Below are 17,659 nucleotides of genomic sequence, written 5' to 3'. Positions count from 1 at the left end.
TTGTATTGAAATTGTGCTGTAAGATTTCCTTTGACCTGCTGATTAGGCTTTTCATGTAATGTTACACAATTTTTTCTCGAGTGCTGCAAGACTGTGGAGTTGAGTTTAATTAACAGTTTCTGATTATATTGTTCAAAACTATTATAATCACATGTGGACTGGAGAAGAGTTGAAATTGCAGACTGAGTGTGGGTGCATGTTCACAATAATTTTGTCACTCTTCAAATGAATCCTATAGATCTGGTATGAGTTACTAGTTTGTACACCACACCTTTGTCATTTATTTTTGAAATATGCATGTAATGTTCAACTGTGAATGTGTATGAGACTGTTTTCAACATAAAGAAATCGTCAGATATATTTCTGCATTGTGAACTATAATATCTTTAAATATTCATAGGTACTTAAGAAAATTAACAAGAAAAAAATGTCACAGAATAGTAATTCTACCTCTTAATGTTTCAGTAGTCATAGTCTAATTTATGTCATAAAGTGATATTTTTTCTAGACCTTTTTTATAACTGTACAAAAATGTTAGAAGTAGGAATGAAAAGTGCCACAGTGCAAGGCATAATATTTAATAACGTGGCACAAAACATTATATATATAATTTAACAGCTTGAAAGTGCACAGAACTACCTAATCAGTGAAAAAAGTAGGCTGCCCGTGAGCGGCATTGTGTAGTATAGTCAATCCCCACATCGTGGCGCCTGCAGCTGCGTGGCCGCAGTCTTTATGTCATACAGCCAACGGCCGGCACGCCCCGCTTATGTGCAGCTGTACAGCGCAGGCACGGGCCTCAGACACTGAGTGCCTCTGCACTGTCATGGCAACCTCGGCTGGTGTCCTCCCGAGAGATAGTTACGTGAGGCCGCGCCACCAATCATGACAGGACACGACAAGCGGACTCTGTTACGGTGGGCATATTCCTCCGCCACTCGCTCTATATAGCCGCATACGCCGCCACGCCTGGCAGTCTCGTGTTGAGCTACCTATTTGCTACGTCAATGTCGCACCCAGGAATGACGCTACACTGTGCTACGACTGTTTAACATACCAGACTTGGACTCTGCAGCCCAGTTGCTGCTCTTGATCAAGCACCAAGTTGTGTTAGTATTGTGGAACTGTTGGCAATAAACAGAATTTGGAACTCATGCCAATCGTTATTTGTTGTTTCTCCAATTATGGATACAACAAATTGCATGAATAGATTGGGATTATGTTTACTCTGTGAATCAGATTTTTCATCTCTCTGTGTTCTTCAGATTTAATCCACAAGATTGGGCATGTGCCAAGAATAATGCATTGAAGACATCAGTATGGATTAACTACAGCACAGTGATCAGCTGTAGCTAGAAGACTGATGTAATGTGTAAGAAGAATTGTTTGCCTTTTACAACCTAGCGAATCTACTGTAGCTGCAGACTGCATCAGAAATGGTTACTCCATGGAACATGATAATGTTAAAATCTCGACCTTCACATCAAATTTCTCGGTTAAAGTATCAATGAAGCTGTGAGAATAGCAACTCCTTTGTCGACAGGACATTACCAAATCTTCCTTCCATCCTTCCTTCCTCCCTTCCTTCATTCCTTTCTCCACTTGCATCTACTCTTTCAAGAGTTCTCAACTCATTCCACGATCCTGCCTCAGTGCCAGTCAGTCTCATCCCTCGTCACCTGTCTTCCTCATGGCTGTTTGCTCAGTTTCTCTTTTGCTTGAAGCATATTGATTTGTGCTCATTACAAATACTTGTAGCAAGTAAGGCAAAAAACACATAAAAAACCATTGTAAATCTAAGTAGTAAAACAAATTTTATTATGGTTAGATGCTCTGCAGTTTCACCTAAAAAATCAAGTTAATCAAAAGCAAATTGGGAAAATTTATTTAAAAATTGAGCTTAAGCTATAGCACAAACAGAAGGATGAAATTAAGAGAGGTCATTAGCACCTACATTTAGAGTTAACTATCTGTTGTAAATGAATTTTATTCTTGAATACATTACAATTTTTGTACAAGCATGATAAACACTATTTGTAATAGAAATTAGAGGAACTGAAATGGAATCCCTACTGCAGATTGCACATAAATAAACAAAAGAGTCAAAACATCCAGACCACCCTAAACCAAAACAGCGTGATAAATCTCATAGTATGCACCAAAAGAGTTACAAACACAGTGAGTCTTAGGCATAATGAACAAAATGTTTTAGACACAATTTTAAACAAGTTATCCTGTAAGGAACAAAAATTAATATACTACTAAAAAGAACTGAAATTTCTGTGACCATTACTTGAACTGAAACATGGACAAACAGTTTAAAAAATGCTAAACAAATGACACTTCCTATTACCAAACAGAGAATTGCATTGTAACGAATACCATTGTCCCCAAACTAATAATCCACAAACCTGACTCCCCCAGTCAGATCTATTTCTAACTCCAACAACATGCCAGCATATACAGTTTCGTATTGATGAATGGTAACTGAGAAAATTTTATGAATTTGAAACATCATATTCAGTTAAAATACTGACAAATTAAAAACCCTTATAACAATTTAAGTTTCCAAGATAAGATAGCTTTGCTTCATTTGGTATTGTTAATCTATTCATACATGAACCTGTCACTGACACCAGAAGCTGTCAGGAATATCCTAATTAAATACACAAAACTGTTGTTTCCCAAGATTTAGGAGTTAATGGGGCTACTGGAACTGGTATTGTCTTATAATTGTTTCTCATTTAATGATAAAATTTACTAAGAGAAAGAAGTGGTAGTGTGATCATATTCATTAATGACATTGAAAATAATTTAAATAATTTTTCCTGTAAAAGAAGGAAGCTTTTTTTTTAAAAAAAAAAAAAGATGTATATTGGTGATATTTTAAATTTATTTAATGACACAAAGAGGAACGTAGTGAACTTTTTTAAATATTTAATTCACTTCACACAAATACACACTGATGAGTTGAAACATTATGACCGTTGGCTGCTGTGAGATTGAATGATGACAGTTTCGAGACTTGATGCAGCAGAAAAGTATATAAACACAGAAGAGAGAAATGGAGGAATCATTCTAGTGATAGTACAAAGCGTAAACAGGAAAAATCAAGTGACATAAGTGACTTTGACAAAGGGTAGGTTGTTATGGCCTGGCACGAGGGAATGACCATCTCACATTTTGCATGTCACTGTTGTGAGCATCTGTGGAAAGTAATTGAAGGTTGGTGAAACAACAAATAGGTGACAATGTATCGGTCATCAATACCTCTTCATAAAAAGTGAAGGTTGCAGGCTCGTCCACTCTGTAAAGCAGGGGATCTGTGTCAAATATGATGACTGAGTACAGTGTTGGTACATGCATAAAAATTTTGGAGCACATTATTCAGTGAATGTTGTTGAACTTCAGGGTTCCCCAGCAGACGACTCCTATGTGTTCCCATGTTTGACTCAACATCATCATCATTTATGATTAGTCATAGTCTTCACGACAGCTGTTGACTACATGAACTTCATTGCAGGCCACCTGCATTCTTTCATGCTTGAAGTTTCCTCCAATAATGATGGCATCATCCAATGAGATAACTCTGTATGTCACACAGCCAGAATCGGGCTACAGTGGTCTGGGGGCATGATGTTGACGTCTTCGCCACTAGACTGCCAGATCTGAACTCCATGAAACACATCTCAGATGCTAGGCACCAGCTCCCCACAAACCACTGGCTCATAATTTATGGGAATTGCATGACCTGTATGTAGAAAACTGGTGCCACATAGCTCTAGAAGCCTACTAAGGGCTCATTGAATCCAAGCCATGCAGAATAGTTGCTGTATTGTGATTCAGAGGTAAGTATAGAGTTCACTATAGAATATGGAACCAATCATTCCATAAATTTCCTAGATCATGCAGCTGGTAATGAACAGTTGCAATAATACTTTTATATGTACAGGGAAGTAACCTACATTGACATGACAATACAGATATCACACACACACACACACACACAAATATGCTGCATTCAGTTCAGGGCCAGATAGACATATTCTACATTAAAACAAAAGGTCCTCAACAAAAACAAGTGGCAAGTTGCCCAATAGAAAGCCAACCAATATGCTTAATAGAAATAATACACCAAAGACAACACACACTGATAAATGTACCATACCTAAGAACAATGCTATAAAAATGCCATCTTATTAAAGATTATAGTGGAATGTACAAAATACAGTGCAGCTGTTGCCCTGCTTTCTGAATGGGAAAATGTTAACTTGTCAAATTCACTACAAAAGGCATTCTAAGTCATTTAGGTGTAACTTCTATGAAAAAAATCCACATATTCCAGAACAGACACATACTAAAAATATCCATGAGTCTCGCTAGTTGATTCAGAAACAAGTGCTACCTAATTACACTTCCTGATTTAAGAGCTTTCAAAGGCTACTAAAAGATAAATCATTCCAATTAAAAAAACACTGGCTTCAATGTGTCAATTAATATGAGAGTTAGAAGGATTGAACAAACAACAAAATTACATGCCTTTCTGTGTACTATCGTTTATCAAAAACCTTTGGCTGATTCTTGAGCCATTCACAAAATAAAAGAAGTGTTTTGCCTTATGCAACTAACCTTGCACATTATAGTGCAAAAGAAAATATGAATTATACTTTTACTAATTCTAGATAAGAAGAAAAGTCTCTTGGTTGTCAGTGGTTGTTATTTGCAAGAGATTCCAAGAAATGAACATGAATCGCTGAGATCAATATTGCCACGTAACAGCTGTTATAAGAGAGAATATAAACTGACAGGAACAGATGTGAGTCACTTAAAAAGTATCTTTGCTTCATAGAAATTGAAATTTTTATTGAATGTGTCTTAAGAAAATCATGTGAATAAGATAAAATCAGTACCGTAGGTGGTATAGAAAAATTTTCATGGCTTTATTTATTAATAGATATGAGTGGCGTCTGTTATGTCAGTCATGTCTGACAGAGCAGACACTACTTGCAATAAAGCAAGGAACAGAAAGGAAACACGATGGGAAAGAGATAGGAAGGGAATAATGACTTCCAACTGCACAGAGCACTGCAGCAATGCAACATTGAGAGTTGAAAATTTTTGCTGGGCCAGTACTCGAATCTGGATGCTCTGCTTCTCTAGAATGGTTGCCTTAACCACTTAGGCCAGCCAGACATGCCTTCCATCAGACTCTAATTCCCAACTTCAAACTTGCTACAATGCAATGACCCCCACCCATTAATCCCCTGCTCTCAGATTTCTGAGTCCTGTAGGAATTCAGATATTGGTTGTGCATACACACATATGGACACAATGGCTTTTCGGTGAAAAAGTTTCAATGTGGATGCGCAACCAGTGTTCGAAATCCTATGGGTATCAGAACTCTGTGAGTAGAGGGTTAATCGTCGGGTATCGTTGCAGTGTGGCAGGTGGGAAGCTGGGAATTTGGGTCCTATGGAAAGCATGTCTGGATGGTTGAGGCAATTATGGCAACGGTTCTAGAGATGTTGAGCATCTGGGTATGAGTCCTAATCCACCACAAATTTTCAGATCTCTCTGTTGGATTGCTGCAATGCCCTGTGCAGCTGGGCCTCGTTATTCCCTTTCTATCTCTTATCCATCCCATTTCCATCCGATACCTTTCACCCCAATTATTCTTGTTTATTAATGTTCTGTGTGGATATATTGCATTGCTACTCAAACAATTTGATGTTGTTACCCATATTATTTATATACTTAGTGACAGTGTGCTGATTTATAGCTTTGTGGCTTTTTTTGACAACATATTTTTTTCTAAAATTTTTAGTAATTCAGGTTACCTTCATCTGTGCTAACTTGGCGCAGATGTACCATGTCTGCTTTGTTTCCAACAAGAGCCATAGGTGCATCACCAGGCAGTTGCTGTCTAACCTTCCGCACAAAGTTGAATGAATGTCTGTCAGTGATAGAGTAAACCAATAGGTACCCATCTGCCCACTGTAACGATTCACTGCTGGGAAGGTCATCTTCATTCTGTTAAAAGAAAGGTATCATTGCCACCTGTTCAGTTACATATCATTCAAAATGTATATAATCCAAGTTACAATATCACAATATTGATGTTGATAATGAAAAATTTTAACTATTCGTAATTTGTTTAAAGATTGCAAAATTTGAAGTGCAAAACAACAGATTTCTCAAGACTAACAATATAGTAACGCTTCTTGTTAGTTAAGAGAAAGACAAAAGCAGTGTGTGTCTTAGTCTCCATGTATGTTAGAAAAAGATTCATGTAAAAAGGTGTGTCATATGTGAGGGAATACAGATTATGAAGGCGTCAAAGGCTTCATCACAGTGAATACAATCTTCTCATTTTGTAAGAATGGACAACAGGAAGAAAAGGTTTTGAGGGAACACATAATGATAGGAACTTATTTTACACTCGGAAACAATGTAGAGGAAAGCAGGTATGTACCTAACACAAAATTAGAAAAAGTGATGCACTTTGAAACCTTTATGATATGAAAGAACTATAACAACAAAATGAAAGTAATTTTACCAAAACAAAAATTTTCAGTGATATATTAAGTAATGGAAATAATTATGAATACACTTTTCTAAGAAAAAAAACAAAAAAAAAAACCTTATGCCATTTAACACTTTGAGTGCCATACCCGTAATATTTCATTGTCCTCAATGTTGGAAAGGATGCCATGCCAATAATATTAGTGTGGAACTGCCAAGCCCTTAACATTATGGGCATAGCAGTTCTCACTAAGTCGTCATTTCTGCAGTATTAAGGGCATAGCATTTGTCGAAGACTGATTGACAGATTTTTTATTGGTCCAGTTTTAACATACAGCAAAAATTGTAGAATTGATTTTGGACAGGTCAAAGAAAAGTTGCTATAATACATAGTCTTAGCAAACAGTAGGCAAATAACATTAGATGCCTCTTCTTACACTTTAATTTTTAAGTAACTTTTTTTCCTTACATATTCAGAATTTCTTTTACAGAGTAGAAACAGTGCTGTATTAGAAATACCTTTAGTTTAATTTTAAATGTTGAGTATGTCGTATTTATTTTCCTCCAGTGTCTTATTGTGTAGTGTTACACCAATGTTAATTATGCTCCTCTGATAGGCTGTTGTTCTGTGACATTTTTTATCCACATTTGATTTCCTGCTGGTACAATTATAGTGTACAGTTTTGTTCTGTAGCAGTTTGTGTGTTTACAAGAGGTAGTCCCTAGTGAACAGTATTGTATCATAAATGAATGAACTTGGAACATTCAGGACACCAAACTCAGTAAAATGAGATTTACAGGACTCCATCTTTCTAAGGCCACAAATTATTCTCAGAGCTCTTTTTTTGGATTCTAAAAACCTGTACACTATGAGTTGAGCGTCCCTGGAAAATGATCCCATATCGAAGCAGTGAGTGGAACTGCACAAAGTATGCCTTCAGTACTGTTGTTTTGCTTGTTGTTGACTGAAAATTCTAAGACCATAGCACATGCATGAGAGTTTTCTAGCCAAGTTATTCATATATGTGTCCCAACTGAAGTCTTCCTGAACCAACAGACCCAAAAATTTTGTGCCATTTACATTTTCTAAGGGATCACTTTTTTAATCGTGCTTGAATGGACATTTGATTAGGTGGAGGAAATAATTGGAAGCTCACACACACAGTTTTTCAATATTTACAATGAGTTTGTTTTTGAACCACACAGATAGTCTTTTCATAGTACTTTCTGCTGTTGACTGCAAAGTTTCTGGGCTGGATCCAGTAAGCAATATGCTTGTGTCATCGGCAAATAGGATAGTTTTTTGGGAAATCATATATTCAACAACGTCGTTTACATAAATCAAGAAGAGCAGTGGACCTAAGATTGAACCCTTTGGTACTCCATATTTTATTGGTAATATGCTCGAAAGGAATGAGTTGTTTCTTGTTTTATTTTTGGTGTTGAATTCATACTGGAGTGATACTTTCTGCCTGTGGTTTTTTAGATACCAATTATGTGCTACACCCCTTACTTCTTGTCCTCCTTATTTTTGAGCAGAACATTATGGTCCAGGACGTCTAAGGCTTTTGACAGGTCTAGAAAAATACCTGCAGCTAATTTATATTGGTCAAAGGATTTCAAAGCACTGTCTAAGAATTCAAAAGTTGCTGTCTCTTGGTATTAGAATTTCTAAAACTTTGTTTTTCGTGTGGTAAGAGGAGAATACTTATTTATGAAACTTAAAATCTTGTCATAAAAGAGTTTTTCTAGAGCTTTTGAGAAGGAACTTAACTGTGACACACATTGGTAGTTTGATATTTTATGAGAAAAACCTTTTTTTGAGCAGTGGCGAAACTTTTACTATTTTGAGAATATCTGGATAGATGCCAGTTCTGGAGAGGTTGAAAATGTTTTCCAGTGGTTTTGCTATGTTGTAAGTATATACTTTTAATATGAAATCAGGTACTTCATCAAAGCCACCTGACACTATATTGCTTAATGAGTTAATTATAATTTCATCGGGATTTGTTTCATAAATATATGTAGAGGCATCCAGGGGAACTTGCACTGGTCCTCTACAGTGTACTTGAATGAGGTCTTCAGTTACTGATATGAAGTATTCATTGAATTTTGTCATGACTGTGATTTTTCAGCCCTCTAGTGTTTATTATACATTCTGTTTTTTTGGTACTGATCTCCAAGTTTCTTTCTCTATAACTCCCCACACGGATAGATCTCATTTTGTTAGATGAGTTTCTTACCAGATTGTCATTCCACATAATTTTGCTTTCCAAACTTTACTTACCTAGTACAAAATTAAAAACTCTAATGTTATCTTCATAAAAAGTTCTTTCTTCAATTACTTTTTTTGCACTTGCTACTCCCTGTTGGCATTTCTATACACAAAAGATGTGGCTCATGATTACTATAACTCTTGCTCAGTAGTCTACTTGTGAATTTGTAACTTGTGTCTGAGATGAATATTTGGTCAATGATGGAGTTTGTAAATTCTGTTAATCTTGTTGGGCAGTGTATTGTGGGATCATATTGAACGTGTTGGTTGTATTTATCAAAGTGTCTCTGCTATTGCTGTCTTTTGAAAAATAAATATTGAAATTACCACAAAGCACTGTCTTCATAGTTAATGCTCTGATCCTGTTCAGTAGAACTTAAAAGTTTGCTCATGAAGGCTGACACATTTCCACTTGATGCTCTGTATATGTTAATAATTATGAAATTAAGCTCTGGTAGCTTAGTAATAGTGTGAAGTCTTTTTCAATTGGGTCAATACAACTTTTATTGACATCACAGAAATTTATTTGCCCTTTCACAAAGAGAGCAGCATCAGCATGTTTGGAGAACTCATGGTTAAAATTACTTGCTGATGCATATCCTAAGATTGAGACTAATTTTACTTCGTCATTTTGTAGCCAGTGTTCAGTAATGCTAATTATGTTTACATTTATTTTATACTGGAATAGTGCTTCCAACATGGTAATTTTTTTGTAAGTGACCGAATGTTATAGTGTAATACAGCAAAATCTGGCTATTTAGAAACCTTAGTTGAAAAAGATTCTGGTTCCTTATCTAACGGCATTTTTACTAAAACAGGTATTCTAAAGAAATTTTGAGTGTTTCTTGTGTGTTGCTTCTGCTTGCTGGTGACAATCAATAGGTGATTTAACTTCTGGAGCTTGTACAAGTTTTGTTTCATTCATTTCTGTCCTCTTCAGTTTAAAGCATTTCATAATTTGTGTTTGACTGATGACTTGATTATTTGCTTCTGGCCTATTTGGTTTAAATCATTTGGTAATTTACATTTGGCTGATGACATTATTGTTTGTAACTCTTCTAAAACACTTTGTAATCTTCATTTGTTTGCCATCTATAATTTTTTCCTCCGTCTTCCTCGAAAAGTGAATACATATTTTTTCAGCTAGTAATTCCTTCCCTTGCACATTTAAATGAAGTCCATGGACTGTATGGAATCCTCGCTCTAAGCTGCTTATGTCTACAGTATAGACATCCTTAAAGTGAGTACGTGCTTCAGTGATACACTTGTTTGCAGCACTAATTTTGCAGTACACATATGACCAGGGTGGTAAATCATGACGATGTGGAATTAAATTGTTTAAACTTTACCTCATTTCTGTAGTAGCCTTTACATCTCATTTCTATAGACATTGTTTGATACTCCTTTTAACACAACAAAATTGTCTTTATTCAAACTAACTTCATCAGTTAATTTTTGTAGGTTCATTACTTCACTCAGTGGAGCATATGGCCTTTCAAAACCAGATGCTTTGAAATAACATGTTCCCATCTACATTGCAAAACTGCAGACAACATTATGTTATGGGCATGGCACTCAGATGTGGTTATAATTAAAGTTAAATAAAATGATACATAATTTGATGTCTATTATCAGTTGTTAGAATTCTTATAGATGGTAAACTGAAGTGGAAGACACTCAGGTGATTGCACTCAGCTTGTTTGGGACTTACATTCTAAGAAAAATATGAAACACTTATACTTGATAGGTGGTAACAAGCTAATACAAAGAAAATATTTATATATATTTCCTTTGTGAACAATGGATTCTTCACTTGTGACTATGGACTTTTTCAGCATATGCTACTGATGAAAAGCTCTCAGATTTCCAGCCAAGTGACAGAATTAATATACAGCAATGTATTGGTGAGAAGGTGATGAGAATGATAATCATTAAAAAACATCACTCTGTCTCACCACTGACACTCATCTAGGAAACTAAGAGCTTTTCATCGTTGGTTTCTTCATATGGCAAAAAAGAAGAGGAATTGGATAACTGAAGGATTAGCTTGGAAATTTCCCCAGAACAATGGATCAAAATACGTACAGCCTGACAGATGATATCTGTGTCTCTCTTCTTGTTAATGAATGACTTTCCTTAATGAATGACTTTCCTGTGTAAGCATCAAATTATGCTATATCCTTGAACAATTTCATCTCTTTGCTGAATGGAGGGATTGGTGATTCCAAAAAGTACTCCTTCACTTATTTTTGTTGAATTGTGTCAGTTCCTTACTATCTGACGCAATAACTTCATTTTGAATGTTCATTTCTTTGTAAGTGTTTTGTGCATGTTATTATCTTCCATTGGTTTTGCATATCTACAAAATTTTTATTACATTGTGCATTTTCATTATTTCTCATCCAGCTAACAATTCTAATCTAGAATTAATGAATTCTTCACCTACTAATAGAGATAGAGACCATATTGAGTGAAACCAGTAAACAGCACACCATGCAACACCTTTTTCAGGTACCTATTTAGTTTTACATCTTCAGTGCATTTAGTCTTTAATGATCTGTGTGGCTAACAATAAAAATTAATTTTGAGTGATATGTGATACTCAGTTTTAGCTTTTGTTTGCATCATCAATATCTCACTTGTGTTTGAAACCATTTTCTGTTACATCTGGAGACTGGTATAAAGTAACAGCAGCTTCTCACATGAAGTGTTACTAAATGCATTTTAAATCACAGGCATGCTTGGAAACTTGGCCAAAACTGTACATTTACTTCAGGAGATGACTAATAAATGATAAATGAGGAAATCAGAAATAAATTGGCCTCCACAGCCTTCTTTTAGAAGCTGTTGCAGCTGTATCAGTGGAGACACACTTCACTTAATATAGATAGCCACAGAAAGACGTTCCTTATGCTCAGGGCAACCAAGAGCACAGGAAGACTTTAGTGCCATAAAACTGAATGACAAGTGTACTAACAAACAATCAGAAATTGAAAATATTTTCAATAATCATTTTTTAAATGTTGTGGAGAAAATAGGATCTAGATCTTCACTAGAAGAGGCAAGGCTACTAATAGAAGAGGCCATACCTGTGCAGTTTGAAACAACTGTATTTCCACCAACCTCTCCCTCTGAAATCAGTAAAATAATAAACTCACTGAAAAGTAAAAGCTCTTACGGAATTGATGGCATTTCCAGCAAGGTACTTAAAGCTTGTTCCCCACAGATAAGTAGGATTCTCAGCCACGTATGTAATAGTTCTTTGGAGCAGGGTATTTTCCCCGATAGACTGAAAACCATTGCATAAAAAGGGGGATACGTCGGATGTCAACAACTATCGCCCAATCTCTCTTCTGACAGCTCTGTCAAAAATTTTAGAGAAAGTAATGTATTCAAGAGTAGCTTCCCATATTTGTAAAAATAAAGTACTAACAAAATGTCAGTTTGGTTTTCAGAAAGGCTTTTCAACAGAAAATGCTATATATGGTTTCACTGATCAAATATTAAATGCTCTGAAAAACTGGACATCGCCCATTGGTATTTTTTGTGATCTCTCAAAGGCCTTTGATTGTGTAAATCTTGGAATTCTTTTAGATAAGCTAAATCATTATGGTTTGAGGGGGGCAGTGCACAAATGGTTTAATTCATACTTAACTGGAAGAATGCAGAAAGTTGAAATAAGTGGTTCATGTAATGTTAAAGCAACAGCTGATTCCTCAAACTGGGGGCCTATCAAGTACGTGGTCCCACAGGGTTCGGTCTTAGGTCCTTTACTGTTCTTGATATACATTAATGACTTACCATTCGACATTGATGAAGACGCAAAGTTAGTTCTTTTTGCTGATGATACAAGTATAGTAATAACAGCCAAAAACCAAGAACTAAGTGGTGTAATTGTAAATGATGTTTTTCACAAAATTATTAAGTGGTTCTCAGCAAACGGACAGTCTTTAAATTTTGATAAAATGCAGTATATACAGTTCCGTACAGTAAATGGCACAACTCCAGTAATAAATATAGACTTTGAACAGAAGTCTGTAGCTAAGGTAGAATTTTCAAAATTTTTAGGTGTGTCCATTGATGAGAGGTTAAACTGGAAGCAACACATTGATGGTCTGCTGAAACGTCTGAGTCCAGCTACGTATGCTATTAGGGTTATTGCAAATTTTGGTGATAAGAATCTCAGTAAACTAGCTTACTATGCCTACTTTCATTCACTGCTTTCATATGGCATCATATTCTGGGGTAATTCATTGTTGAGTAGAAAAGTATTCATTGCTCAAAAACGTGTAATCAGAATAATTGCTGGAGCCCACCCATGGTCATCCTGCAGACATCTATTTAAGGATCTAGGGATCCTCACAGTAACCTCACAGTATATATATTCACTTATGAAATTTGTTGTTAATAATCCAACCCAGTTCAAAAGTAATAGCAGTGTGCATAGCTATAACACCAGGAGAAAGGATGATCTTCACTATGCAGGGTTAAATCTGACTTTGGCACAGAAAGGGGTAAATTATGCTGCCACAAAAGTCTTTGGTCACCTACCAAACAGCATCAAATGCCTGACAGATAGCCAACCAACATTTAAAAATAAATTAAAAGAATTTCTAGATGACAACTCCTTCTACTCATTGGCTGAATTTTTAGATGTAAATTAAGGGAGGGGAAAAAAACTTAAACATTAGTGTCATGCAATATTTTGTGTAATGTAATATCTTGTCAGACAAATTTTATTAACCTGACACATTCTACATCATTACGAAGTGTCGTATTCATGATCTATGGAACAAGTATTAATCTAATCTAATCTAATCATCTTATGTGTGGAATTATTTAGCATTGTGTGTTGACAAGAGTATCACAATACTTTTTGAACCTTGAAAGAACAAGGCTAATGATGGGTAACCCTGAGTTACAAATTTTTATTTTTCAATTTCATACCATGAACATAAGGGCTTATTTCAACACATCCTGCTGCTCCTCCCAATAACAGTTTTTTCATATTTCTCAAATACCTGCATAGTGCCTTAAACAAGGCCTTCCGTCTCCTAGATCACTCTGAATAAGTACTCCATCTTGAATGGTCTCACTGTTGATATGTTGAGCTCTAATCTTCCATCCTGAATATTTTTATCCGAAATTCATTTTAATCACATGTGTATAATTATCTTTTGTCATCACAGAATTTAATAAATGTTGTAGGTGTATCTTCTCTGATTTTGATTTGTACTACTTTGCTTCATACTTATCAAATAACCATCCCATTGATTTCTTCTTTTTCCTAAAATCCACCTATTCCCCCCCCCCCTCCCCCCCTCTGCTTTACACTAAAAAAAAAACAATATGCACTTTACAACTCTGAGACCTGGTGTTAGTATTTTTGAATGGCTTTGTAAAAAGTTTCTTTGGATATTTTTATGTATAGCTATGCAAGCTCTTTCATTACATATAATTTCAAGATTCAGTATCAAATATTTGTCAGTAACTATATATTATTTTAAGATTTAAGATAATATATTTGTTTGGCAATAAAATTGTTGAACCTCCATATCACCAGCGTCAGCGTCATGATCATAATCTTATACAGTTTTTTGCCACTGGGAGGATCTGCTTGCAACATGAGCCTCTCGGTGTTCTCACCTCTTTCGACCATCTCTTTGTTGCTACTTTGCCCCAGATGCATTCTTGTCCTTTGGCCTCCTATCCTTCATCTTCATCTTGTGCATCTTCATAGGTGTCCTTGCCTCCACCATTCTCTTCAAAAACCTATCCCATTTTAATTTCCTCAGTCTTCTTTTCCAGTGGCTCCTCATGTTATCTCCCCTAACCTTGTCATTTATCATTCTTTCCATTTTTGCTAAACCTATCTGACTTATCGAAACCTTCATCTCATTTGCTCACTTCTTGCTTTTTTTCTGTTTCATTCATGACCCAGGTTTCTGGATCATTGTCGTGATATGTTATTTCAAGAAAGATATTACAATTATACTGCTTACCTTTGAACACATGTCTAGGATTTCAAACAGCACTGGTTCTCCATCAACCATTGCCTCATGTTTGTATCTATTTTCTGAAAAAAAGAAAAAACAAATTGTTTGGTTGATTGGAATTCTGTATCTTTTATTTAGCTTCTTTGATTCCAAGGACATTGACTTTTAGCTCGATGAATTTGTGTATTGTCAGATTATGTACTGAATAGCTAACATAAATTATACTATCACTTTGCATCATTGACAAAAGAACAGTAATGGTATATATGTGAAGAGCACACAGCTATAAAGTGCATTTTTCAGTTGCAGTTAAAGGAATTGTGTTATATAGATGTTGTACTGTGTGTATTAAACCGGGGACCTAGAAACGAAGGGGAGGCTTCGCCCTGCCATAGCCCTCAGTGGCTCACAACCACACGGCCACAGCAGTCCACCCACGTCACTGCTGCCCCACACTGAACCCAGGGTTATTGTGCATTTCAGCCAACAGTGCCCCCCTCCTCCCCCTTCCCCCTCCCACCTCCCGGCAATGTCTCATAACAAACCCCAAATGTTTGCATGGTAGAGTAATGATGGTGTACGTGAGCATGGAGACAGTGTTTGCGCAGCAATTGTCGACATTGTGTAACTGAGGTGGAATAAGGGGAACCAGCCCACATTTGCCAAGGCAGATGGAAAACCACCTTAAAAACCATCCACAGGCAGGGCAGCACACAGACCTCAACACTAATCCACTCAGGAAGCAGCAAAAATACATCAGGAATGCTCTGATGTGAATGTGGTACAGGCAATGGGTGGAAAAGGCACACAGCTCCAGGCCTGGATTCTCCCCCCCACCCCCCGACACCCTTTTCCGTTCTACCAGAAGGCCACCTGCAACATCCGAGTCTATGGTCCAGTGTCCATAAACGAACAAACAGGACATGAATGCAACACATTGCCTGAAGATGACAAGTATAAAACTCATCAAAATGTTGCAACAAGATTTCACAACTCAGCTGATAACCCAAGCAGATTTCCTCAATCAAGAAATTTTATAATTAAAATACATTGAATAGTCACAAACAACCATGGTCAAATTAAGGCTCATTCTGAGCACATGATGTCACACAGTCTCTTAGTAGCCAAAGAGCATTCAGTAGTGTTCTGAGCACTCTGCTGTGAACATCATAGCCAGTGCAAGCCTTAAACATTATCATAGTGAGTTATTTAGTGAATTATCACTCCATTTCTTGTGAGTTGTCATGGTTGATGAGGGCAGTAAGCATTAAATTCTATGTAAGTAAGAGAGAGACATAAATTTTTGGATACATGCATTCTTCAAGACAAAGCCCTACTATGCACGTATCACAACTGTCACTTGTAACTGGCTACACTGCCTCAACCTGCACAGATTGTCACTGGTCAGGGATCACACTACAGTAACAGCATTTGTCCAATTTCTCCACATTATAATTACAACTGTGTGCAATGGTAGTATTATAATGTTATCATCAACTCAGCTGGTATGAATATTTCTTCATTTCACTACCAGTTTCAAGTTATGCTCATTACCAAGTGACTCAGTACCTAATACTTACAAAAGACATAGAATTAAGTAAAAATGTAACATCTAAACAGCCTGCCCAGCTAGCTGCGTGGTCTCTCCCCTTCGTAGAGCCCTTCATTATATGCTCTCAGCTGTATTTAAAAGTAGAATTCCCATAGAACCCTTAAGGCCTTTGCTTTTCATTTCACGAAAGGTTGTTTTGTCTTTCCTGTATCCCATGTCAGTCTTTCCAACAATTACTTATTTTTCGATTCCTGCACAATTCTCACACAGCCATTTTGCCTTAGGTTCCCTGCACTTCCTATTTATTTCATCCCCAAGTGAGTTGTATTTCTGAATTTCCATGAACGTTTTCATACTTCCTTCTTTCGTTGATCACATGGAGTATTTCTTCTGATACCCATAGTTTCTTCACCATTATCTACCTGGTACCTATTTTTTTCTTTCCAACACATGTTATTGTCCTTAGTAGAGATGTTAATTTCTCTTCATCTGAACTGCCTACTAAAGTATTCATCTTTACAGTATCTATAACCTCAGAGAACTTCAAGTGTGTTCCTCATTCCCTAGTGCTTCCATATCCCATTTCTTATGCACTGATTCTTCCTAATCTCTTAAACTTTAGTGCACTCTTCATAATTACTAAATTGTGATCAGAGTCCATATCTGCCCCTGGGTATGCCTTATGATCCAGTATCCCATATCAGAAAATCTGCCTGACCATGATGTATATGAGATTGTCCCATATTGCCTGGCCTTTTCCAAGTATACCTCCAACTCTTGTGATTCTCAAACAGCGTATTCGCAATCACTAGCTGAAATTTATTGCAGAACTCAATCAGTCTTTTCCCCTCTAACATTCCTACTACCAATATCTGTTGTGAATTACGGAACATGCTTTATGCTCAAGAATTATGACATTTTTGGAAAATGAACAACTCCTCCATAAAAGTCAACATGGATTCCACAAACAGAGATCTATGAGATCCACAGCGCAGTGGACAAGGGCACTCAGGCTGATGCCGTGTTCCTTGACTTCAGTAAGGTTCAAATGGCTCCAAGCACTATGGGACTTAACATCTGAGATCATCAGTCCCCTAGACTTAAAACTACTTAAACCTAACTAACCTAAAGAGGTCACACACATCCATTCCCGAGGCAGCATTCGAACCTGCGACCATAGCAGCAGCACGATTCTGGACTGAAGTGCCTAGAAGCGCTCGGCCACAGTGGCCGGCTTCAGTAAGGCATTTGACATCGTTCTGCATTGCCGTTTAATGAAAAAAATACAAGCTTATGGAGTATCAGAGCAGACCT

The 17,659-nt window shown here is 36.6% G+C and overlaps 1 protein-coding gene across 1 annotated transcript in view; it reads right to left on the bottom strand.

Moving 5' to 3' along the window:
* The window catches only part of LOC126188875 (ras-related and estrogen-regulated growth inhibitor), a 381,204-nt gene that overhangs the window by 5,930 nt on the left and 357,615 nt on the right, over positions 1–17,659 (bottom strand). Inside the window, exons 4-5 of the mRNA XM_049930539.1 lie at positions 14,800–14,873; positions 5,838–6,030 (exon numbers count right to left, since the gene is read on the bottom strand). Of these exons, the coding sequence (XP_049786496.1) occupies positions 5,838–6,030; positions 14,800–14,873 (267 nt within the window). The remainder of the gene's footprint in view (positions 1–5,837; positions 6,031–14,799; positions 14,874–17,659) is intronic.

The sequence above is a fragment of the Schistocerca cancellata genome, chromosome 5 (genome assembly GCF_023864275.1).
Source record: "Schistocerca cancellata isolate TAMUIC-IGC-003103 chromosome 5, iqSchCanc2.1, whole genome shotgun sequence".
Lineage (NCBI taxonomy): Eukaryota > Metazoa > Arthropoda > Insecta > Orthoptera > Acrididae > Schistocerca > Schistocerca cancellata.
The sequence above is the reverse complement of the archived record's forward strand: the minus strand, read 5'-3'. Positions and strand labels throughout refer to the sequence as shown.